The 26,637-nt window shown below is 37.9% G+C and overlaps 1 protein-coding gene across 4 annotated transcripts in view; it reads right to left on the minus strand.

Annotated features, from left to right (window-relative positions):
- SFSWAP (splicing factor SWAP) overlaps nt 1-25,563 on the minus strand; it is a 36,921-nt gene extending 11,358 nt beyond the window's left edge. For 2 of the 4 annotated variants that reach the window (XM_040080493.2, XM_040080496.2), the window contains exons 1-13: nt 25,176-25,563; nt 22,539-22,708; nt 21,881-22,018; nt 20,329-20,414; nt 17,544-17,769; nt 16,984-17,105; nt 16,320-16,455; nt 14,094-14,331; nt 13,698-13,829; nt 13,252-13,345; nt 10,876-11,050; nt 8,746-8,979; nt 7,025-7,215 (exon numbers count right to left, since the gene is read on the minus strand). In XM_040080493.2, the coding sequence (XP_039936427.1) occupies nt 7,025-7,215; nt 8,746-8,979; nt 10,876-11,050; nt 13,252-13,345; nt 13,698-13,829; nt 14,094-14,331; nt 16,320-16,455; nt 16,984-17,105; nt 17,544-17,769; nt 20,329-20,414; nt 21,881-22,018; nt 22,539-22,708; nt 25,176-25,429 (2,196 nt within the window). In that variant the 5' untranslated portion in view covers nt 25,430-25,563. Of the gene's footprint in view, nt 1-7,024; nt 7,216-8,745; nt 8,980-10,875; nt 11,051-13,251; nt 13,346-13,697; nt 13,830-14,093; nt 14,332-16,319; nt 16,456-16,983; nt 17,106-17,543; nt 17,770-20,328; nt 20,415-21,880; nt 22,019-22,538 lie in introns of all 4 variants that reach the window. The other 2 variants (XM_040080495.2, XM_040080494.2) reach the window with 2 other exon arrangements.
- Nucleotides 25,564-26,637: the final 1,074 nt, after the last annotated feature.

Genomic DNA, 26,637 nt, shown 5'->3' on the forward strand with positions numbered 1-26,637 from the left:
TCAGCTTGAGTTCCAGAGAATTCTGCCCAATGCCTTCTTTAGAACAATTCAAGTCAGGCACTATAGATAAGCTCCTCATTTTAAAGCCTGTCATTCCTCCAGCTGCCATTTCAAGGCAACTGGAGAAATCAGTTTCCCTATCATAATTTCTGCTCCACCTCCTCTGACACTTTCACTGTTTGATACCAGGATACTTATCATGACAGGAATAAAAATTAATACATTAAAACCTGAAATAACCAAATTAGAAACAGGTGATATTTTCCTTTCTTTTCACCCTTCTCCTACCGTGAATACATAAAGACAGTAACTGATCACATTTGAATAATCAGAAAGGCAGCTCTGTGTCAAGTTAGAGACATGATACTTTTTCATGTTTTAACTGAATCTGCTATCTGCTATCACAATATTTTAAAAACCTTCAACAAAGCAGTACTAAAGTAGCTTGCTTCAAAGACTACAGACATTTTACAGCATGATCATTTGAGTGACTGGTTTGCCAGAGGCCCATTTCCAATTTCACAAATTCCACGTCTAACTGCAGACACCTCACAGACACTGCATCTCCAGTTTCCTAAGAGGCCACCAGAGTTGACTTTTGTTCCTTTGACAACATTATTCATCTCTTTATACAGTATCCGAGCCTTTGCTTTGAACACTACTGAATATGGAATAGCCCAGTCTGCCTTGAAGTACACACCTCTAATAGCCTGAAACGAAAAAGTTGTAGGCAAAGTAGTGTTACGAGGAAAACAAGAGGGAGATGAAAAACCCAATGGTTTTCACTGCTCAGGTTCGTTCGGCCACATAAAACACAAACTCTCCTATCACTGTCAAGAAGGAAGTTAATAAATGAATGACACTTTTAGCTCACGCGTCGAGATTCTCTTAGCCACCTAAACAAAGAACCACACAATGTTAAGCCCAACCATGTTTCCACCAAAAGCATCCACTGCTGACACTGGGCTCTCCTTGACTTTCGAGAAGCTGACACTAAGGAGTCACAGCGCTGTCCAGTTCTCTGGGAAGCACAAATGCAGGCTGGCAGCCTGGAGGACTGAAACACCACTGCTTCAGGCTACTGATGAATCCCATCTGGAGAGCCACAGAGAAGTAACTTTAGCTACCCCCAGGTGAAACATGCAGGTTCTTTAATGAAATACAACAGGTAACACACAGGGGGAAGTCACCCATCCGTCCACCACCGTGCCCAGGTGCTCTGGTGACAGATGTCATGTCCTTATGACAATCACCTGAAATAAATGGGCCATTTCCCTCAGTGGCAACTCCAGTTGCCTTTAAGAAAAACAGCACCAGCAAAATGACATGATTCACCACTACAGCTGAACACAGAGCTCAGTGAAAGCAGTCAGCAAATTACTAGGCCACAAATAAAATTTCTAGGTGTATAAATATTTGGAAACAAATAAACTGTCTTGGAAAGTAAGGTAATGGGAACTGAAATTGGAGGCATGAATGCAGAAAATAATAATTAGAAACAATAAATTAAAAAAAAAAAATCACAGTAAGCACACTGGGAGATTCCAAAGCACTCTTCTTCAACTGATAAGGCTCTGTCAATACGCAAGCCAGTAGAACAGTTTTGGGAAGCATGGAAACAAACCTGTTACCTGATGAATTTTATTATGCATCTCAAGGGATGAGAGATTTACATTGTCTGAGAGCTCTTCTAAAAAGTTAAACCGCAAACATTCAGATAGCATTCACTGAATCTCACCTCTTTGTCTGTTTTGGGTAACAGCACATTTTTTGGCCTTTACTAAATGCTACACTGTCAGACAAATTCTCTGGCAGAGCTGTTCTTCAGCATTTTATTTGCATGATTGAAGCAAATCTAATGCCAAAACATGATTCAACAACTCTTGTTTAGCAGGAATGGATTAGGAAAGAGCTCTGTAAATAGGGAGAATTTATAGCCATATGAGAACAGAAATGAGTACTTCATTTAATTTGCATATTTGCAGTATTCATAAGCCCAGAATACACATTAGTTATTCTGGGCTTACGCTACTTACTAAATACACAAAGTCAAAATTAGAAATTAACCAGAACGTGCTTATTGGAACAGAACAAAACACTAGCACTGTGTCTGGCTCAAACAAAATCAAATGGCGAAGGACATTATCAACAATATTACAAACAGCTTACAGTGCTTTTACAGCAATTGGAATCCTGTGTTAGATTAAAACTGCAAAGAGTAAAGAATGTTAGAATGGTAAAGAGTTAATCAACAATTCTTTTACTTCACTAAAACACAAAAATACTTCAGATTCTTTTCTACCACTGTATCTTTTTTACTCCAGGTTTCCCAAAGTGGTGAAGTATTCAATGACTGAGAATTAATAAGCAACTATCTACCAGCAATGGAAGTGTATTATTTGCGTATTCATCACTCTGTGGAACAAAACAAGCAGTTACTTCTAATTAGAAGTTTTTCAGTCCTAGTATTCATAAACTGGCCCAAAACATTAATTTTAAGAGATAAGATCCTACAGAATTTGTTCTATAGGGACTCAAAGACTCAACAACTCCATCAGGGTTACTCTGCTGCACAGCTATTAACAGTACACTGACCACAGTAAGGTCTTCAAAAACAGACAAAATTTTGACAGGGCCAACTGCAAAGAAATCAGTGGCTGCAAATCTGTCTGCTGTGTGGATCAATACGCCTTTTTACTTTGAGCGCTCTGAAGACTAAAGATTAATCATAAACATTCTTACCTCCTCACCTATCTTAATTAAAATATCAGTTCCTGATTTACTTTTTCCCCCCCTGTTAAATAAGGACTAAAGTATTTATGCTATAAGGAATTACAACTCTCATGTAGTTTTTGATAGCAGGGTTATTGCAATCAAAAAACATGTTACAAATGCCAGCAAGTTATCCACCCTCTAAATTAGTATGTGACACACTGCCACATTAGCCTGTGACATTTGTGTTTTTCCTTTATCTTGCTTTTTCAAAAGGAAGTTAAATTTACAAACCCAACCTCCCCTCCCATGTTAACCAGATGATGTAGATACCTATAGTCTAAAAAAAATAGTAAAGAAATAAGTAAATGGCTCCAAAATAGTCTAAAGAATTTTCCCTTTAAATACTTACGGGATGGTTTTTATCAGACAATTACACTTTGCTCAAAAATTAACAAAGAAAATATGCAAACATAAAATGATGCTATACATTATTATTAGTCCAAAGAGACATGCAGGAATATCTACAGTCCATTGCTAAAAAAGTAGGACAAACTACAGCAGTGTGAAAGACATACACTACAGCTGTTGATAACCCTGTTATGTTTGATAAAACTAGAAGAGCATCTCATTTTTAAAACATAGTACACTCCTATTTCACTTGTAAATAAGTATACTTTCCACAAGAAAAAAATAATTGTTACATACAGGACAAAAGTAAGGACAAGCCATCTAATGAAACAAATGACAAGACAGGGCTTCAAAATCTGGGAAGATGAAAGAGCCAAAAGAAGGGAAGTTTTGCTTTGTGCCACAGAATCTTTATATTCAGTGGCATAACAGCAGATGACATTCAGGACAAGCCATTAAAAGCGCATCACTTTTAAATCATGTGCTTGTCTGGTTTTGCAACATAAAGACTGGATTTCTCTTCTGTTTAAATCAGATACTAAGGTTTATACAGGTAACAGTTTGGGTATAACCAAATGGCTTTTACATGCCGATCAAACCACTAGCACCACTAAAACATTTTTGACAAGGAGTAAAATACAACATTTGCAGAGTAATTCATGCCAAGTCCCACTGCTGAAGATACATAACCGTATTTCGAAATATCTGAATTAATTTAAATAATTCTGGAATGAGATTTGCATTTCAGATCATGGAGTAAAAAAGGCAGTTCAGTGAAGCACTCCATATAACCTGGCGTATTCCAGCACAGCACAGAAGAACTGCAGTTCTTAAAACTACTGTTTGCTGCTCCAGGACAAGGAACCTACACTCACTGCAGAATGAAGGCAACTTCTCAGTGACACTGATAGATGTGCCAAAGAGTCTATACAAAGTCTATGTCTACCAAGAGTCTATATGAATGTATACATGTAAACAGAAGTGAAACATCATTCAGTTGCAGTTAGTCCATATCCTGAACAAGGCACAGGCTTCACTGGGCAGCAGCATCGCCGGAAGCTCACCGGTTTTGGAAACTGAGATAAGCTCCATGCCTTCCAAGTACTCGTTTGAGGAAATAATATGCAAAACTGTACTGTTGTAATGCATGCAAGAATGGTAAGGAGCCATTTGTGAAAAGGTGTGCTGCTTCATCGCTCAAGTTTTTTCAGTCTTTTGTTTCTCTTGCTTGATTTCACTTTAAAGAAAAACAGGAAGCTGTATAAAATAAATAATTCAGCTATGGAAAACACAGAACTGACTATTTCTAAGATTCAGCTGAAGCCAAAACAGCTTAGAAGTGCTCTGTTCTGTGGTATTGACTGTCCTTCACCTACAGTTAGCAGACTCGACTTCATTCACGGATGTAATGTACATTCAGCATCAGCAATCCTTTCAAGAAATACAAGGCATCAGGAAAATCTGACAGAGGTCACAAAAGCTTTGTGCATTTAATGTATTTCTGCACATTGTGATAAGCAGGTTTTCAGCACAAACATACGCTATATGTACACATAAACAGCATTACTGCTTGTTATACACTCACTAGATTGGGGCAATGTAATGGAGACTATGCATCATCCACAGATATTCTCAACTCCTCTTCATGCTTTATTTATACAATCATTATTTAATTTTACATTTATACATTTTTACATTTATACAATCAGTCATTAGCCCATTTTTGAGAAAAATTTTAAGCTACAAAAATAATGTCACTACATTAACTCTGACCAGTGTATATCAGTCTTTGTTTCCTTGCCTCCTCATTGGATGCTCCTACCACCAAACCAAGAAATGAAATACATTTAGTGACATTTTTGGTGGACACAAATATTTAATTTTTTTCTTTACTTTCTGATTAATTAGTTTTCCGATTTAATTACCCCCAACTAGTTCCACTGACCAAACTACAAAATTAATTTTATTATCTTTCTCTCTCAACTTTTTAACATACTTTATTTTTATTACAGCCACTGTAGATATCTCCTGTTACTCTTGCTACTTTTGCAATCAGTATTTTTAAATGCATCTTTAATCTGAAACATGACTGAAAAAGCTTAAAAAAAACCCAAACCAGTGCTACATACTTATTTTACAAGCTGATTTAGACATCATAATGCAGCATACTGGGTTCTCAGGATATAGAGAACAGAGGTTAACAAAGCTGCAATATGATTTCACTCATCTTTCTCTAATACAATTTCTTGATTCAAATCGGCTGTTAAAAATAGGCAAAACAGGCAAAGGAGAGTAAAAGGCAGATTATTTGGAATGAATGGAAATGGATGCTTTTTTGAATATGGCAAATGGAACAACAGCTTGAAAAGCATTCATGTTTCAAAACATGCTTTTATCTCCCAAAGTCTACATGTATGTATCTATATACGTGTGTCACTAAGCAAACCACACTTAGCAGGAATATTGCTTCCAAAGACATGATGGCATTTTTGAGTGTTCATTAAAACAGTACAAGCACTCCCAATACAATAGACAATTTTAGTTTTGAAAAGCAAAGTCACATCAGAAAACATTTAAATATATATTTGAAATTCTAAATAAACCTTTTAATAATGAAAGGACCTCCAAACCATTTCTATTGGTAAGAAACAGTGAAACCGGTTACTTAAAAATTCTCAAATACACTGGAATTCTTTGTGTAAGAAAAAATAGATGCCTCCTCTAAAACTGTACTTCTGTGGAAGAAGAAAAAGGAGTTTCTAGAAAATCAGTTTACTGAGAAGTGGGATAGGGTATGGTTTTTTGTTGAGAAGTTCACTAGCAAGCTCAACTTTAGTAAGTTCAGATGTGAGTGAGAATATTCATCTGCTCTTCTGAAAAAGAGTCAGCTGTCACTGGTTATTTCAGGCATTCTCTTAAAGAAAAATATCAAAGGAACCTTAGCTTAGAAATATCTCTGTCCTTGACAAATTCCCTAGAGAAAAAGAGCAGAACTGCAAATGTGGGGAGTTTTGCATTGTCATCATCTCTTTGCATTCACCCTTCAATACATAACTGAAAAGAGAAGTCCTGAACACTGGTGTCAGGGAAAATTTGTTAGCAGTGGCAATGAAAAACCCAAACAGGATCTCTTTGGGGATGTTACCACACTTAATTCACATATCTGACACTCTTTGCTGATATGAATCACCTAAACCGCAGGTATGTCTCTTCCAACTGTTCTCTTTAAAGTCTTTCGAGGGGTAATCCATTATTTATTTGGAAAATCAAAAACTGAGCAATTAACTACTTGCTGGGTACTGGAATTCTTTCTGAGGGAAAGGAAACAGTGGAAAGCCAAGTCATTCTTTCTTGTAGCCAGTCTGTCACAATCAATATCTTAAACTTTCCATCAGTATCCAGAGATTACATTTTGCTTGACTAGTGCAACCAAGAGTGATTTTACTGGCTTTTCTGAAAGCAATGTATTCCAAACTCAGGACACCAAGATTCTACTTCCCAACAATATTTGTACTTGTAATGTACAGCAAAACCATCAACATACACATCAAATAAGAAACTATCACACTTAAGTAAGCCATCCCAATACTCTTGTAAGGTGAGTGTTCCAACACTTGGATCATGAGTACAGAGTTAACACATGGAAGCTCCTTTTCCTTTCTGTACCTGTCTAACTGACCTAAGAATTGTGCAGCCTACTTCTCTAACAGTTCTTTAATGACAGATGAGAGACATATATAAGATAATAGAAAAAGATTAACAGCATCTAAAATTCAAATTTCTCCCCATTTAGAAAAGCTTCTATCTCTTCAGTCAAGTTCATAACACAATGTCATATTCACATTCTAGAGCTAAGTCTTCTGCCAGCTTTAGGAGAAAGAGAAATTTATTTCTTGCTCACCTCACTACTGAAGGAATTCTCTTCCATTTTTTCAGTTTCTGCCTCTGCCAGAGGGTTTTTCAGGGTCTGCAAGAACAAGGCAGCTTTCCTTTTGCGTTCTGCTTGTAACTGCTTCTCCTTTGATTCTTTGGAGGCCTGTGCAAGCTTCTCCCTTGCTGCAGCTGCTAATCTATCCTCCAGTTTCTGCTTTGCTAAGAAAGACAATTAAGCATTAAGTTTAGAGTGAACTAAAGGCTTCCTTAAAACAAACACCCCTTCCATCACAAACAAGCAAACACCCCCTCCAGCCATTCTCAAGCCTTTCCAATATAGCCATTTAATGACATGATAAGGACATCAGCTTGAAATTAAGAAATTCCAAGCATCTTAATTCATAGATACATCATTTGCTAAATGTACAGCAAATGTAAAGCAGTACAGGTGAAGTAAAAATTTCTAACTTAAAATGACAAGAAAATCCAATCCTGATTATTCAGGATACTTGTCCTTTTCTATTTATAAAAGCTACCTAAAGAAAGTAGCTCTGTAAATTCAGAAACATTTTCTTTCAAGGCTTAAAGTCATGTAAACTCTCCAGTTTGCTCTTTCCACTGATGAGATCTTCAGTTTCCAGCATTATTTAAATGTTATTTTTTTTATAGAAAGAGTTGCTCCAGAATTTTTCAGAAACTGTTTCATCATTGTTAGAACCAGCAGACTGTTGTGCGTGATTACATGTTGTATGTGATTACATAGAGAGAATAAGGCAACTGATTTAATTATGCACCTAACAGCTACTTTGTGTAATGCTTTCCATCTTACACTTTCATTTTTATGTTCTGTATGTGTACAAAACAACTGGATTTTTTTGTTCAGTTTCACAGGTTTTTCAACACACAGTTTTTTCTAAGTGTGCTTTACACTTCATTTTTATTATCATACAAAATGCTTCATATTTGGTTTAGATATGTAATGCCATAGCATACTTTGTGCTACTGCAGTTTACAAAGCAATTGCTACTTAGAAACAAAACCCCACCATTTTGAAAGTGAAAAACTAAATTCCTGTGGCATACTCATAGTTGTGAGAAATACTGAATTTTTAAGCTGGTATATACTGACAGAACATTCGCTTTAATAAGCACACTCTGCTGCGAAACAGCCTTGGGGAGGAACGGGTGAAACTGGATACTTTAAAAACATAATTTCATTCAAATTCATACAGCATGCCCTTCTGCCCTTATGCACATTAACACAGTAACAGGAAAAACCCATACAAAGATTTAATGGTATTGCAGTATAAGAGCAAGAAAACATCAACAAGGCGATATGAGTCTATATGGGAGTGCTATATAAATGAAAAATAGCTTGAAGCAATTCACTGTTCGCTGAAGAAAATGACAAACAGGTATGTCCTTGCTGGGCTTTGTTAACGCAATCTGGAAACTACAAAGGCAGTACTTTACTGGAAGGCTGTAATGGAAAACCAAAATAAAATTCAGAAAGATCAGGCATTAGCAAAGCACTCAACCACCCCAGTATATTAGAAGTCTCATTTTGTCTGAGCAATCAGTGAAGATTTCATTCTTAAAAATAAGGAGGGAACACTGGGAAAAGAATTCTGATTCTTGTTAACATGACACAGAAAATATTCAAAACACCTAAAATGTCACACATGTCAGTTTTGCAGTTTCTGTGAAGAACTCAGTCCTTTAATATTGTTTTCAGCACCACATGGAATACCTTGTTTAGCTTCCAACTCCTCCTGTGTAAGCTGAGGCTTTTTCTCTTCAGGAGCAGTACAAGGAATGGTAATTGCTGGAGTATGGTTTGATGCACTGTTAGTACTCTCTTGGCCTTCCTTTCCCTCCTCTTCCTCCTCATCACTGTCATCATCTAATTTAACTCGATTTTTCTCCAAAGGAAGAAGGTCGTTTTCTTTGGCCTTGATTGCAAAGCTTATTGGAGCAAAGGATGCTGTGAATGAATGGGTAAGATTTCACACCATCATTAGACTACAGTAGAAGGCAGGTTCCATTTTTCCATTTCCTGACTTGACCCATTACTCCTGCAGACTACACCACAAAAAAAGGGCACTTGCATTGTCCTATTATGCTAATTATTTTGGTGAAAAGGACAACATAATCCTTTTTTTCTCTCTTTCCCTGTTTTTAAACAAACATTAGAAACTTCATTTGCTGTGTAAAGTTCTCAAAAAAAAAAAAAAAAAAAAAAAAAAAAAAAAAAAAAAAAAAAAAAAAAAACCAACCAAAAAAACAACACAAAAACACACCAGCATTAATCTCCAACCCGCTTATCCAAAATGACACTTCTAAGAAAAAAGAGTGTAAGAATGGAATTTCTCACTACCTAGTACCATACGGTCTGCTGCGATACTTCTCTTCCTCAGGATGCCTTTTGCATATATGTCCTATGAGATTGCAATTTGGGAAATTTAAATACAGTAATTAAATTACATACCAAGGTTTATAAAAGATCAGCTTTGATTCTGGTAATCCTGGGGTAAGGAAATCCAAGAGAGGAGGTAACAGCGATTTTCCAACTGTTTCATGGGATAAAACAAATACTAAAATGGGATTTTATTTCCTCGGAGGCAGAAGAAAATCTAGTATGGATGTTATGTCTGTCTTGGAGGCAAGTACTGTATTCAGGTTATAATAAAGTGCGATTTGCACCACACTAAAGGAAATGAAGAAGTTTATAGGAATCAGATTGCCATGAAATGACTCATTGGTTATAGTCCATTATGTAAATTTGAGCAGATTACTATTAAAGTATGGGCTCCAGTTTGCCACTTACTAATAGCAGAACAACAGAAACAATGTATAATTCTTGGTGTACATTGCATCTCTTAATAAGGTATCTTTGAAGGCAGGGAAGATTGTCCCTTCTTCAGGGAAGCTATTCAGGCTGCCCAGAGAAGAAACTGCAGAGTCTGGAGAGTCAGACAGACACAGCAAAGAGCCCAGTGTTTGCTGGCTGTGGAGGAAATGGGACTGCAGTGAGAAGCGGGAAGAGAGAATTCCAAGGAACCACAGGGAGTAGATAAACTTATCAGTAATTAAGTAAGTCACTATGCAGGCAGGCAGGAAGTTTCCGTCCATGGAAGCAGAGTTAAAGACTGCTTTTTCTGTTTGGGTTTGTTGGTTTTTTTTTTTTTTTTTTTCCCCCGGTGGCTTTTGATTCTAGTTAAAAGATGCACATTTTTAGTTTTTACTGAAAATAAGAATTTTTAACATATCTTTTCTTGACAGGCCAATAAATCAGCTCTCAGATATAAACAATCATTTCTCCAACTCAGTACACTAACAGTGTGCTAGCGGGCTTTGAGTGACTTCCAGAGATATTTCCATTCTGTCCCTCTGCTGTTATGACTGCAGGAGTGAAAACATTTCATTTAGACATGGAAGGGGTCTTTTGCCCCAGCATGACTAATATCCAACACGGGAAGAATCGAGCAACTAGCCTAGAGTACTTCCTCTATGTATATCCTTTCAAATAAGGCCACTGCTTTTCTTCAGAATGAATGATTTTTCTCCTGCACAAAGCTTGTAACTGTCAAGTTGAAAACAACAAAAATAAGATTTTACTGGTATCACTGATGAAAGCCTTCAACTTTGCACCAAACTGAAGTAAAACAATTTATTGTGTCAGACTGTAAATACCTGATAGTCTGATAAGAAAGAAATATGAAAGCAATCAAATTACTTATTGCAGACATTTTTGATGCCTTCAGTGAAAATATATTTTTCGCATGATGAAATTCTTTTCCCTACTTTCCCCTGCCTTCTTTTTTTTCTTTATGTAGACGTTATCGAATATTTTTATGCCCAATAAATCATGTTACCATACCTTTCACCAGTTTACCATCACTGATAGCTTTAGGAGGAGGAACATCCTTTTTAGTTCCTGGAACTCCCTTAGCACTTGGCTCAGATGCATCTTCAGGTGCATGTTCATCTGCAAATGTCTCACTCGGTGTATCATTGGCAGTGTCTGCTGGAACATCTTCAGAGGAAGATACTCCCTTTTCAAAAGAAATGAGCAGAATTACTAACAGGATACTTATGAAATCATTAGTACAATGTCTGTGGAGCTGCAATTTTGTCAGCCATTTGAAAAATCACATTATCCGCTAATCACACAAGAGCTAATTTTATATCACTCAGCACTCATGACCATAATTCTGCCTCATGTAAACCCACAGGCCATAAAACCTACAGACCTACAGTAAGAACATGTTCTTCAGCTAATAGTCTTTTGCCAAAATCTGCTTTAAATTTTTAAAATTAGACCCTAAAAGCATGTATGTACTTCTTTTGTATATTTATTTAGATCTTGACTTCCAGAGTCCCAAACCAAATACATGAAGTCAATTCCCAGGGAGAGGGTGAAAGCTTATGACACTTTTTCCTCATGACCAACTGCACATAAATTCTTTGCAGAATCAGATTTCACAGGGATCAACACAGGCTAATGTTTGATTTGTTCCAACATTCTGCTGAAGAACACTGGGCCTGGCAGTGTTTTTTGATACAACAGATGTGCTGATATTTTCAAGAAAGTAAAGAAATACTGGTTCTACCATTACATGACTGTATCATCCAGCATGATCTCTGAACCCACAGCAAAAAAAAAAGATCAAGAAAGATATTACAGAACATTCAAAGTATTTACACAGTGAGCCGTGTGATAACAATAAGTAATTTAACATAGTCAATTAAGAGTTTGGTTGCTCTGGCTGTTGTTAAGCGTATGTGACGTTGAAATTGAGGCACTGAGCAGATCTCCCCTGCAGCCATTCCCTGACCAACAGAACTGATTTCTGAAAGTCCTCGAAGGGGAAAAACACAATTAAATCAAGCACTTCATCCTGTATTTACTAAGCCAATAGTACAGTTTCTTATTAATTTTAATGGCCAAAAGGAAAAGCATCAGTTGCATTAGTTGCCTATACTTTTAGTACTAGAGCATAAAGATAATATCAAAATCATTATTTTAAAAAATTGAAGAGAATGGCATTATCTACAAAGCCATGCAGTACAAAAATATGCATCACTGAACTTGACCTCAAGGGACTTAAACCAGCTTCAGTTCCTTTTTAGCTGTACTTATTTGAACATTTAAAATGAATCCTTTATTATTATGCTTTGGTTAGTGTAAAACTTCCCCCCAACTACATGGTAACAAGTCCTTATTAATTATGTAAGTATCATGAATTCAACCCACTGGTTTACAAATAAGACATTCTAGAACAACAGTCAGCATTGTGGCAGAGGACAATTTTGGTTGTAATTTATCAGCTGAGTAAGATTGTATTTACCACAGCTTATCTTTAAAAATAGTGTTTTCAAAACATTTTTTCACTATTAAAACAAAACATCAGACACAAGTGTTCCAAAAAGCAACCATTATTGAATTTCTTCATTTTCCACAAAGCAATTCCGAGGAGTTTACCCACAGGCCTACCTTCTTCAGTTTAAGGCTCCCCAATCTAAGCCTTGAGATGACAAATGACATAGGGCCTAAAAAAAAAATAGCTCTTTCCCATGAAAAGTTAACATCAGATAATGTAGTTCTGATATTACTTGCAATTTTCTTTTCAGAAAGAGAACAATCTAACTAGCTAACATGAGAACAGTTAATAACATGGATGCCAGGTCTGGCTACCACTTTCTAATAACATGGACTTAAGAATCAAAGCAAGTAGGAAACTGCTGTGAGATTCTGAAGCTCCAGTATTGTTGTAGTCATGACTGGACTCTAACAAAACCTACCTCAGGGAAAAGCATGTCAGAAAGCTCCTCCAGCCTCTGTGCTACCATTGTTCAAAGAACGACCAGGCATATGGGAAGGTATGGGTGTTAAAAGCCATAGCTAACCTTTCTGACAGCAGAACACCAATCACAGTCCTACAAATCTCTAAACCTACAAAACACATATATTCCCAGAAAGCCAGAAGATTTTCAGGCTGTCATTTTATATTACAGCCATGGTGGAATGGATTATAGTAAAAAGCAAGAATTAAATATCACACCATCTCATAGATCCTTACTCTAAAGCTGTACAAAACTAAAAAATGCCAAAAACAGCATTCACATCCTTTGCTGATCAATTTCTCCCTAATTCAGCATTCCATTTTTAAAATGTCTCATGGTAATACAACTGGTAGTCCTTTTCTCACATTTACTGCATTTTTAATAGAAGTGTATACAAACATACATGTACCTGGCAATTGTCACTGCCCTCTTTTTGAAGGAAGAACTGTTTTTTAAATTCATAATAAGCATTATACTGGTGCCATGGTTGCAGGAATTCAAACCTGTTAAAAGAAAACTGAGTATGTGAAGATGCACATGAACAGCTAATAGTAACAATCCCTTATCATCTAGTCTTCTCTAGCAAATGGAATGTTATTTGATGCTTGGAAGTACCCTTACTTAAGCATAAACTTCAGAGGATACACATTAAGAGTATGGTTACCAGAGATATTTTTGATAGGTTGGCCGTTTGAGCCATTATGCTTTCCCATTGCCGTTAAGCAGGTTCCTAAATTTCAATTAATCACACAAACAATAGTACTTCATGTTTACCTGCATGTCCTGTAATTTAATATCTTAAAAAATTAAAACCTTAACTTTTGAAATAGCAGTTTAAATAACATTTTTTCTTACCTGAGATCATTCTTGGCACGAACGCTAGTTTCAAATTTTACCCCATTCCTAGCAACGTACTCAGCTAGCTTGTCAATGACAGGTTGGATATCTGGAGGTGGAGGTATTATGGCAACCACTGGAGCAATTGTGCTGAAAACAGCAAGAGTAAATGGTTTTTAAAAATAGAATATAAAAATCTTTCAGATCTTGCTTTAACCAAAAAAAAAACCCCAAACCAAACAACAAACAAAAAAACCCCACAAATAAACAAACAAAAATACAGAGAGGTTTGTTCACTGTGTTCACCATGCAGTTCAAACAGCTTGATTCAATAATAGAACCCATACTACACATTCCCTACTGAAGTGCAGAAACAAGACTCCTCCAATCAAGAAGCAAATCTGTCTGGGGTACCTTGTAGATGTTGTGGTAGAAGTCAACCCACTGGTGCTGTCAGTTGTGTCTGGGGGAGGTGGGGGTGTGGTACCAGGAGGGGGAGGAACCGTTGCTACACTTGTAGTGCTGGACACAGTCACCCCTGCAGGCAGGGCGTTGTAGTAGGCAGCAACATCGATTCCCGGAGGTGGAGGCGCCAGGCAATAGGTTCCATCAGGGAGCATGTAGTAGCTGTAATACATGGCTGCCACAGTCGCTACAAAAAGACACATAAGACCAAACTTCTAATTAGAAGAAAACCAAAGAAAACCACCCAATGAAATACATTATTCTATCAATACAAACACATTGAGAATCCAGATTCACACAACACACTAGGAAATGACATCTCATTTCTTGTGTAAAAAAAAAAAAACAAACCAAAAACCAAAACCAAACACACACACACACACACAAAACAACAACAAAAAAAACCAACCACCACCACAAACAAACCCACAAAAACCAAAAAACCAAAAAAAACCCAAAACCCCACAAAAACAGCAAAGCAAAAAAGGAAAGGCTCATATTAACAGATTTAGGATGAGTAAGAAATATGTAGATTAAGAGACAATATGCAAATGCAAATGAACTGAAGGTCATAGATGTGAACAAAGAAGTGAGCTAGAGCAGGTATATTTAAAAAGGAGCTAGCATGAAATCACACTTCCTAATCTAATTCACCTCTGGCAATTTAACTCCCTTAAAACTATGTTTTCATTATGAAAGAAATATGCATATATTCAAAATTAGCAATAACAAATTAAACCACTAGAATCACTATATACATATTGAACCCTTATATTACCATATATAGACACACACCTACTTACTTAAACCTCAAAAAGTAGGCAGGTTTTGCAAATCAACAGCAGCACAATGAACCATGCATCTGAACACATTTTCCACACTAAAAGCTTCTCTGATTCTAAATATTTCTTGAGAGTGCAAAGGCTTATTATGTCTTTCTTTCTTTAAGGACAATATTTTACAATGTTCTAATTAGCTTTACAATTAGATTTACAAGAAGTATCCACCATATAAATGTGTTTTCTGCAGAAAGACTATGCATAAACAGAAAATATTAATGTAAATATTTCAAATTAATTACAGTAAGAGTTTGCATTTCTGGAAGCAAGGTTTAATCAATGCATTAAATTACAATGAGTTATCCTCTTAAAGTTTCATAAACATTCCCATGTGGCAGTATTTACTTTCTTCAAAGAATAAGCTGCCTGTAACAAGAACAGAATAAACTCGTGTAATGTTTTAAAAGCAGGGAGAGGAGTTGCAAACTGACCTTGTTTTGGTACTAAATTATAATCTCCCAGTTTTCATCACCATACATTCCGGTTCAAGCCTGACATGAAAGTACTCAAAAAATTGACTAACTCTATTCTATGGAGATACTTATTCTGATTTTAGTCTGTCCTGAAATGACCAGCAATTTTCAATTTCTTCACAGAAATAGTATTTCAGTTTTATTAAGATTCCCTTATGGTACAGTTTTAAATACAAATTACTTCCATGCATATTTCTCCACATACTACACTGACAACACCTGTAATCCTTTCGGGGTTCTGAACCTATAAAGCATAAAAATCAACTCAGATTATTATGATGATAACTGACCCACAGCAACATTACCGAAAAACCAAGAACTCAGTGAGCACCACCGTGAAGTGACACTACTCATTATTTACAAATGTATAGTAACACAAAACCCTACTGTAGTGAAGGCTTCACTACAAATTTTCTTATATCTCAGCAGCATTACATGGTCAGTCCCATAAATGAAAGTGTAAGTTGTATTTCCATATTTAAGGAATCAAAGACTTTCAGAATTCTGAAAGCTGAAAAGAATTAAGAGGCACATAAACTCATTTAACTTGACTTTACCTTCTTGAGTATCAGAATTTACAAAATCTGCAGGAACAAAATAATATAATAATAAGGGTACTGTCCTAAACTTACTCACAGACTGGAGACTTGGCCTCCTGCCTGCCCACCCCATCCATCATCCCATTCCTAGTTTTCCTAAGCAGCAATTCAACAGATACTCAGACTGGACCTTCAAAGACTCAGGAGATTGCAAAAGAATAAATACACAGGATGAAGCATGAAGCCAACATATTCTCTTCCCACCACCATCCACGCACAATTCATCAAAACACACCACCAGCTGCCTCCTCACAAAGCACTTACAATCAGAGGAATATTCTGCCTGTGATGTCTGCACAGCTGCCCCATCTGTTGACTGTGGTGTAGATGAATTATTATCTGATTGTGCTTTGCGCACCAGTGCTGCAAGGGGATGATCAGGGTCTACTACCTTCAAAGGCTGAAAATATTTTGAAAATAGAAAAGAAGATTAAAACTGGAAGTACATATTTAAAGAACAGTAGCACCAACATTTTTGGGAAAGCAAATTTATCTATGTTAATAGACATTATTATTATTATTATTATTATTATTATTATTATTATTAGCTGGAACTGTTACTTCATGTCAACATTTCATCTACTAAAACCTAAGAAGAAAAAAATTTCTCTCTCAGCTTACACACAGAAGGCACTAAATACCTCAATCTCTGCTTCTACACAGATTCTGTAGGATAAATCCTTGAGTGGCCCTCCATAGCAGAGGGCATCAGAAACTGAAATATAATTCCTTGGAAAAGGAAAAGTATTAATTTGTGTACTAGAGAAAAGGTAACTGAAAAGTTTACCAAAAAAGACTTAAATCACAGCCTAAAAAGAACACCAGACCTTTGTCAATAAAAGACCTCAGCACCTGCATATTAGAATTTTTGTGTCCATGAATCAGGTGTTTTACAAGATAAAAAGGTAATTTTAATAGTGTCAAGTACCTTCATGAGCTCTTCAAGCCTACTGCATTTTTTAGATGCAAAAAGACTTGGATGAAGATAATTTCCATCATTGTCATCATCATCATCATCATCATCATCTTCCTCAGATTTGACTCTCGAATCTAAACAAAAGCAATGTCTGAATTTTATTTGGGTTTGCTATGAATTTGCTATGGGAGAGAGTGATGACACAGGACAAGCATGAATTCTTAGGAAAGTGACATTCATATAAATCAGCATAGTCACAAAAGCATAGACCCAAGATGTTGCCCAACATCAATAAAACTAAACTCTAAATGGATAGGCCAACCCTCTGTTGAACATGAGCTATATGACTGTTTCTAAAACTTCCACATCATAGCAGCTCCTGTAGCAGAAAGCTCCCACAAACTATTTAAAAAAAAAAAAAAATCTCAAATTTAAACAAAATTTTGAATCGTCACATCAATCTCAGCTGCAGTGGAATCCCAGAAAAATGTGGCTATTTTAACAAAAAGACCAGATTTATTTGTTTCATTGATTCCCATCCTGAAGCCACCATTTGCCAAGCAACAACTCACGTTTTTTCTCATCAGCTTTACTTTCCGAAGGAGCCGCGTAGCGTCCTTCTTTCATGGCCTTCTGGATGAACTTGTAGTAGGGATTGAGGTAGTGATCAAACCGCAGAAAGTCAAACTGGGAGTTGCGTGCTTGCTTGGCTTTCAGCATGATCTCAAACTGGGCTCCCTGCTTGCACACAAAGTTTGCAGTTCGCTCAATGATTGCATGCATTTTTGCCGTTGGTGGCTGTGGGAGTAAAATAACATATATTTGTATTTTCCTAAGCAGCTTCTACAGTCTTAGAACTCCAAAGAGAATCAGAAAGAACAGTAGTTCCTTGTTCTTCTTGGCTTACTTTAGCAACTTAAGTTTCATAATCACTTAAAACAAGTGAAATCACATCAGCCCTAAAAAATAACCAAAACAGGCCCAGTCCTCCTCAGCTGCTCATTCAGTTCCTTCTCCAAGATCCTCTTCTCCTACCAGCACAGCTGTTTCTGCATTGACCACCAAGCTGAAGAGTGCAACAGATCCCGGATGACCTTGGTGTTACAATATCTCAAGGTGCTCTGAAGAGTCAGCACATATGGTTTCCTTCCCAAAAGTTGTTCTTAATTCCGTTATCTCTGAATATGCAAATATTGTTCCCTAACTAGAATTTTCTTACTTTGTATTTGCTTAGGAAGAATATGTTGCCTTTCGAGACCAAGATACAAACAACAATTCCCATGTCCATTCCCCTGAAGAGTCATTGAACACCTCAGCAATGCAACAAAAGATAAAATTAATAAAGTTCAGCAGCATCCATGCATTTTCACTCCTGAAATCCCTAGGGAGCAGTGCAATATCAAATTCAAGATGTGAAGAGAATAAGAGTACAGTTAAAGAATGAATGAACTTCATTATTCACTGCTTTTAATTTCATACTCAGCTGTTTTGTCTCATGCTCAGTACACTGTAAAAACACATAATACGTGTGTCTATAAGGACTGAAGTACCACATTAATGATTTGGTTTAGCTCTGTATTTTTTCTGCATAGATACAGAGCTATGTTGCAAACCTGAAAAAATGTTTCTCAGAAGATTGAAAGCACTTAAGACAGTAGTGCTCCACATAGGGGAAAAAAGTCTGAATATTATCAAACAGCCCAATTTTAAAAGCTGTTTTCCGCTAATTGGACCCCTTACCAGGACATGTTCAATATGGAAAATAATGCTGCTTCAAGTTTTATTTGTCTTTCTAAAACCCCAGCAAACATTATTTTAATGAGAGGCAATAAGGTAGTTAACAAACTTGTAAGATTTTGTGCATTACCAGTATCAAGTTTTTCTATTTCTATCTCTCCTCACAAGTTATTAAGCAAAAATCTACTCTAACAGCCCACTTCAAGAGCATCCACAGATTTCTTTAAGTGCCCCAGTGAGGAACAATTACCTTTGCCCATAATCAGTTTTAAGCAGTGGAAGACCCCTTTGGCCTGCTTGTCACAGTTCTTCTATTCTAGGTTCCAGAATGACATTACCACTGCAATTGGGCTGCCCTACACTGAACATTCCATAGTTCTGGAGTTTTATTTTTTTTACTGCTTGACTTGTCTTCATCGAGTATTTCCACTTTGCATTGCTCTGTATTACAGGAGATATAAAATATCTGTTTTCATTGAACTGCACCTTGCAGACTGGGAGCAAAGTCCGATGTCAGTAAGCAGATTCTCAAATTTCTTAAATTTAAACAGAATAAGTATCTTCCATGGTAAAGCTGAATGACTTGAATAGAACAGCAACAACAAATCAAGGCTTAAAAAAAAAAAATTCTCACAATCCAAGGTTAAGTATACATTACTTTCAGAGCTGCTGTCTAGACATTTTGATGTTTGTGGGGTTTATTTTTTTTTTTTAAATCAAAACCAAATACACCTACATTTGCTTTCTATTCATGTGAATATACTGAGTTCAACAGCTGACTGAGAAATTACATCAGTAAGCCCCACACTGCACTATGCAATGTAAACAGGAAGCATATCCTAAATTTCAGAAAAAACTCAAGCCTAGCAGCTATCTAAACCGTCACCAGCAGTTACATAAGGAAACAGTATCAAAACACAAAATAGGAAGCTTTTCCCTGAAAACTCAAGATTCTTTAAATAAAAGCTAATGAAGAAGAAAAACAGTTACTGTTTTTAGTGTTGTTTACTGTTTTTTGTGCTCTTTAGTGAGCACAAATACTCCATGCTCACTATTACTCAAACACAGTGTTCTGAATCTTCACTGGCCAAGGTTATCCAGTTGAGAATATCAAGTTGAGCCCTCATATAAATCAACATTTTCATGACCCCAGCTATAGAAGAAAGAATATTATCTGATTTTCCGGCATCTTTTATGAAACTTGAAATACATTGAAAATCCTTATAGTTAGACCTGAACTCAAGCAGGTGTCTGTTCAGCTCCCTTCAAGAAAAATACACAAGTCAAAATAAGTCTACAGAACACAGCAAATACCTTACATCTCAGCAAGTATCCATTCCAAGAACAACGGCCTTTTCTCTGCATTAGCTAAAATAATATCACAAGTGATACTAAATGCAGTTAGCATAAGCAAAGCAATCATGTCAGTGTGAAAAAGAAGATTCAAGGGTGTTCAAGAGTTCAAGGCAGAACATTTGAAATTAAGTTACTATTTTAGAATAATTTAAAATGCACCACACTAAAGTGAATGGAAAAAAAACATAATCCAACCACCAAACAGGGCACCATCAACTGGTCAAAAGCTGGCAGAAGGGTAGGTTGCATTACATGTACACATACCAGTTCCACATCAGAAGGTACATTCAGTCCTGGAGGGGCAACAAAAGGTTCTTCATTTTCCTCTGTACTTTCTGTCTGAGCTGTTTCTACAAGAGATGACACAATGAAGTATTTAGGAAAAAAACCCAAAGTACACAAATGTTTTAAAAAAATTGAAATAAAGTACTTCTAAAAGGATATGCAATCAAGGAATTTGTCAAATATAGCTGTATAAGCAGCATTTAGATGGAACATTTAATATGGTTAGAAAGAATAATTTGTATTACATGCCATTATTTGCTATAGCAGAAATGTTACTCTGAAAATACTTTGCTTTATAGATTTTTATAATAATTGAAGTAAAAAGTTTACTTTTAAAAGTAACTTAAAGTATTATGTATTCTACTAGCTTTAAGGGAAATCGTACTCCCCTTTTCCCCTGACAGATTAGATGGTACCAGGTGCGGGAACACCTGACCACAGGAGCTGTGGAAACAGCAGAACAACCTCATCACGAATGAGATGTCGCAGTGATTACTGAGGACAAACCATATGACAAAGGGAATTCACTTGTTTGGTTACTTTCTGGTGAGATGGTTTTTGTTTTGTTTTTTTAAATGAACTCAAATAGTTTAACTCCACAAAGGCACAGAGAAATTTTAGCAGCAAAGAAAGAAGGAAAGAGCAGCAGACAAAGAAGAATAGAGTGTTTCTTTTGGCAGCAGCTCCAGCTAACAATATTTGGTTATAGAGTTTCAAACAAATGAATTAAACCCCAGAAAAGATAAATAATTCTGCTTCAGTACAAAAGAGCAGAGGGAAAACCCTTTGTAGAGTGCAAGTAGCACAGACACTGAATGCCCTTACACAATCTCTCAGACACATCAAAAAACACTAAATAAGCTTTAGCACCTAAAATGATCTTGCATTGCAACACAACAACTTGCAGAAAAAAGCACATTTCATACCTCAGTAACCCACCAAGATGTAGTTAGGCAGTTAAATTAAACAATTCTCACTTTACTAAGACGTAGTTCAACAACATCTGAAACCTTCCTTAAGAATGTATGATAAAAATATGAAGTTACTGGAATTATAGATAAGAACACAACAACTGAATTCTGTATTTTTTAGGTCACGGAGCAGGGCACACTATGTTGAAGACAAACTCATTTATAATAATTAAGATAACAAAATCTAAACTTGAAAATATACATTCTTATTAACTACTATTTTATGTTTACAATGATATTTTCCATCTTGACTGAGAAACCCAGTGTTAGCAGATAGCCAAATTACGGAATTACTAGTTTTTTCTGAATAAGAATCTGCCTGACAGCAGATTCCCTGACTACTGCAGTATTGATTGTGCCATAGCAGGAAAACATTTTTAAGCTCATCAAGAACAAACCCTGCAAAAAGTCAGTAACAGAGTCCCATAAAGACTTTGATGAAATGTTTTCAGAATTTTTAAGTGCATTTTACTAACACATATATTTTAAATACTCAACTGCAAGACAGAGAAAAGCGATGTCTTCCCTCTCAATTAATCCCTCTTATTTTTACTCCTTACCTCTTTGCTTTGCAGGTTGATGTTCCTCCTCTTCAGTGGGTTCTGAAGGGTCATAATAATCACTTCCATAACGGAATCCCACTGCATTATAGGTACCATCCTCTGCCAAAGCTTCACTGAGTCTTTTATATTCCTCCTCTTGAACAAAAAAATGCAATTACCAACATTAGAACATATTCAGGAGTTAATTTATTTTAAAAAAGTAATATTTCTTACTTTATTTTTTAAATAAGAAGTTTTCTCCTGATCATTTTAGCTTTCATTAAAAACTGAATAGAAAAACACAGCATGTACACGTGCTGACCATTTATTTCTTCTTGAAAAGATACAGGCTGTGGATTAAGACATTCTAATGCAATTATGTGTACAAAAGCACAGAATTTCCTTTAAACAACACTAAAACCGAAGCAGAATGTGTTTATTTTGGGGGGTCTGAAATCCCAGTCTGCCCTCAGAATCTGGGCAATTTCTGTGTGGATCTACAGTTAAACTATCCTGAGGTCCTCTCACATACGCAAAGACTCCCGCTTTTCGAATCCACTGGGTACTGTCAAGATAACATCAGAAAAAGAGAGTATAAAATTAGGAGTAAATTTAGTTTCATAATGATTTATTTAAATGTGCTTTTTTAATAACCATGTTATTCCTTGAGCAATACCTTGCCTTGCCTCCTCCTCAAGCAAGTCCGTATGCAAGGCTAAATACCTCTCTTCATCACAGAGGGCTTCTATTCTAGCCTCCTCTTCAGACAGTTGATAGTCTCTGTTCCAGGTGGAATATTCAGCATCATATTCAGAAAGGTCATGCAGGTGACCACGCCCATCATACCTGCAGGATGAAACAGCTGGTCAATGCAAAGAACTTAGGGCTTGGGTTTATGCGACTACTTAAATACTTACCCAATAAAAATGAAAAAAAAAAACAAAACAAAACCAAACTTATACGTTAATGCATACTCCCTTTTAGAAGTTACAATTAATTTTGCTAATCATTTGTCACCAACTATCGAAAATTTGTTTAATTGTCTAAATTCCTCTCAAGAAACTAATAAATTATTACAATTAAAGGCAAAAGGTATCCTTTAATAGTTTAAGTGGGATCCATTTCCCTAACAGCTCTTACCGTACGTGCTTCAACCAACCAATCAATGTCACTTGCAAAATATGTTTTTCTGGAAAGTCAAATATCTTACATTCACACAAACCCGAGTACATAAATACCTATCCGTAAGAACCAAACGGTCGAAATTTCCTCGCTTCTTTCTGCTAGTCCCGAACTCTCAGGAGAAATCTTCACCATAGAAACTTGCGTCCATTGGAGGTAAAATCATGGCTAGGCTCGGCCCCTAGCCATTTGGCTGAGGAAATAAGTTCTGGGTTATGTGATAGAGAGACACACATACATAGGAACAGTAACATAAACATGCAATTTAAGGAGGTTCACCGCAAAATCGGCAAAGATCAATGATGTACAGCTCCTTTCTACTAAGAAATCACTTTATTTGCAGGAAAAGCACTGCATTGGGATAATATTTATGCATCAGTAAGAGAAACTGATTGGAAAATAAAGCAACAGTAAACTCGACTCCGCTGAGGTGTCTTCCCACACACAACTCTTGACTTGTGCCAACTTGCTAGACCAAAAACAAAGAAAGTAAATATTCTTACAGCAAAAAGCAAATTAAACATAGGTCTGGTTAATCAAGCTCTGTCCACAGGCAAACTTGAACCCAAGTCTTCTCATAGTAACATGCTTTTTTCAAAATGGTGAAAATGAAGACTTCCTGCTCCTGGAGATAAAAGGAATCTAAGCTTCCAAAGAAGTTCATAAGATTAGCAATTGCAAGCTGCCTTAACTCACAAATGTACATTTTTGGTAATTCCGTATGTGTGCACAGATATGCACATAGTGTTTGCTCCCTACAATTTCTGTAACACCTGTGAAAGGGGGTCTGCTGCACAGCACCCCAAAAACAGCCTCTACCTACAAATGAGATCAGTCACAGAAATTATTTGGATTAGAAGTGTGCAACACAACACTTCTATTGTTGTGTAAGTGAGAAATGAAACATAGCTAAAAATATTTAGGGCTGTTTTGTCTTGCCTTCGTGTCTATTCCAATTTAACAAATTTATTTCAATGATAACCATCCTTAATGGTGTAAGCACCAAAACAGCACGAGGGCATGTCTTTTTTCTCCAGTCCTATGGAAGGAAATCAAAAGACCTTCCCCTACCAACGTTTTTCCAAGACAAATACAGCTTTAAGGTTAAAATAAGAAAATCCTGTCCAGCACCAAAGCAGTGATGAAACTGAGAGAACAAATATATAGAGCACGTTATGTGACCCTTTTCAAACCAAAATCCTTCCATCTTTCCCACTGAGGTTTTCAGGGTCAACCATAACTCTTAAATTATTCTTTCAGTGCTCCATTCAGCCATAACCAACCTGATCTTTCATCATCCCTCTGTCCAACAAAATATTCAGGTAACCCTTTCTGAATGTATTTCCAAATCCCACCCTGCAGTGCTGAAACAACTCAAGAGACCAAAAGGAACATCAAAGCAGATTGTACTACTCTCTCTGACCACGAACCTGGACCTACGGCACAACAACCAAAGAAGCCAGCCCTGACATAAAATCTCAAGACCAAGCACCCAAAATCAAATCCATTCTGTCTAATACAGTAAATCATGGCACCAGGAAAAGTAAAGAGGCCAAGAACTGCTTTTGGGGTGTCCCATCAACAGCCTGCAGCCAGATTATGAAGGAGAAAGCAGAAATCCCCATTTACTTCAAGGTGGATAAATGCCTTTGCACTCCCCACACTGCCCCATTCTCATCTACAGAACATTTAATATACCTAATTAGTACTTCCACACAATCAGGCTCCCTTGGATTCCAAGTGACAAAAAGAAGATGTTTGTGGTTTGCACTGAAAAGGAACAGATCATTCCCACTCTCCACCTTGCCGACCCTGCCTTGACAAGTGGAGCAGACAGACCCATCACACGCTGACTGCCAAGAGGAGAGGAACCTCCAGCGCTGCCAGAGCGGGAAACCCCAAGTTCACGCAGACAGGGGTGGGGACAGCCCTGCGGCGTTACCAGAGCACTCTCGGAGCGCTGTGCCGGGAGGAGCAGCCTCCAGCCCCACCACGGAAGGTCCCGACGTGCCTGCCAGAGCGAGCCCTCTGCTCAACCCCCGCCCTCACTGCCCACAGCACAAGGGGGGGAACAGAAAGAGGCTATCACAGGAGATCTCGCAGCACAGTCTAGGGGTTGTGTTACACCGACCTATCGATCATGATCTTGGGGTCTCCCATCCAAGGAATAAGGTGTCGCCCCTGCTCCTGGTACTGAGCCTTCTCATCATCCCGAAACAGCTTGCAGGCATAGCCGAACACCAGCAGCTCCACACGGCTACTCCCGCCTCCACCTCCACCTCCTCCGGGGGGCCCGGGCACCGTTCCCCCGCCTGACAACAACATTAGGGGCGGCGGGCCTGCTTCTTCTGCAGTCCGTCGAGACCCTCCGAGCCCTCCGTACATCACCGGGGGGCGCACCGAGGCGGAGGCAGCTCGCAGGAGCACCGACTGTCCAAGCAGCGAGTCCCCGCACGGCCAGGCCCGCGCTAAAGCCCCCGGCCCCAGAGCACCACAGCCGCCATCACCCGAAACAAAATGGCAATGCTTCCGCTTCCGCTGGCGACGAAGGGGCAGGGACGGGCTGGCTTTTGGCGACAGCAGATTCGAGTCAGGCTGCAACAGCCCGAGTGGTAACTCCGAAGATAACGCGACTCCGCGGTACCGTCGAGGACACTGCGCGTTCGGTGACAATGGCCGAGGCCCGGCGGGGCGGTGGAGCCCCGGGCCGTGACGAATGTGCGACACAGTGGAGGGCGGGACGGTGTCGCCGAGCGCTCTGTGGTGGCCCGAGGCGGGCGGGGAGCGGTATGCGGGAAGCATCCTTCTCGGCCGAAACGGGCTCGAGGGGCTTATAAAGAAAACCGAAACGTGGACCCGCGTATACCGGTGTCCGCCACGCTGCCTGGGAGCCCCCAAGGGGAGCGAGAGGCTGAGGGGCCTCAAGGCAGTGCAGGGAGGTGCGGCACAAAGCGGGGATCCACCTCAGGCTGCACCGTTCAAGCTCGAGGGGAAAGCCTAGGAGCCAGGGTGGGAGTCACGGAATCAATTCGGTTGGGAAAAGACCTCTGAGACCATCGACTCCAATTTATGACCGAATACCACCCTGTCAACCAGACCAGGGCACGGAATGGCAAGTCCAGTCTTTCCTTGAAATGGAAAAGAGAGGACTTGGGGCACTGAGTAAAAATTTTCAAAGAAAGTTATAAACCAGCGAATTTTTTTGCTAAGATTGTGTGATCTGGGCTGAGATTTTCAATGTTGTGTACTTCGGGGTAATTACTTTCATTACTTCTGAAGAATCATGAAGAAATGCGTTGTTTTGCATATTTTATAATAAATGTCTGTAAGGAAGCACGTGGTATTTTGTGATTCACAGTGGGAATTATTCCATATCCTTAGATTCTGAGTGCTTATAAATGCTGTCAGAGCTTCTGGAATGTGTGAAAACCTCTTGGCATCACTGTACTGAAAGGACTAAAGCATGTAAAATAGTGAGGGAGGAAATGCAGGAGCACTGTAAGAGAGGTGGATAGTTTGTATCAGCATTTATAAATACATCCTACCATGTTAACTCATCAAAGGACACCAAATGTACAGGTGGGAACATGATC

The sequence above is a fragment of the Hirundo rustica genome, chromosome 17 (genome assembly GCF_015227805.2).
Source record: "Hirundo rustica isolate bHirRus1 chromosome 17, bHirRus1.pri.v3, whole genome shotgun sequence".
Lineage (NCBI taxonomy): Eukaryota > Metazoa > Chordata > Aves > Passeriformes > Hirundinidae > Hirundo > Hirundo rustica.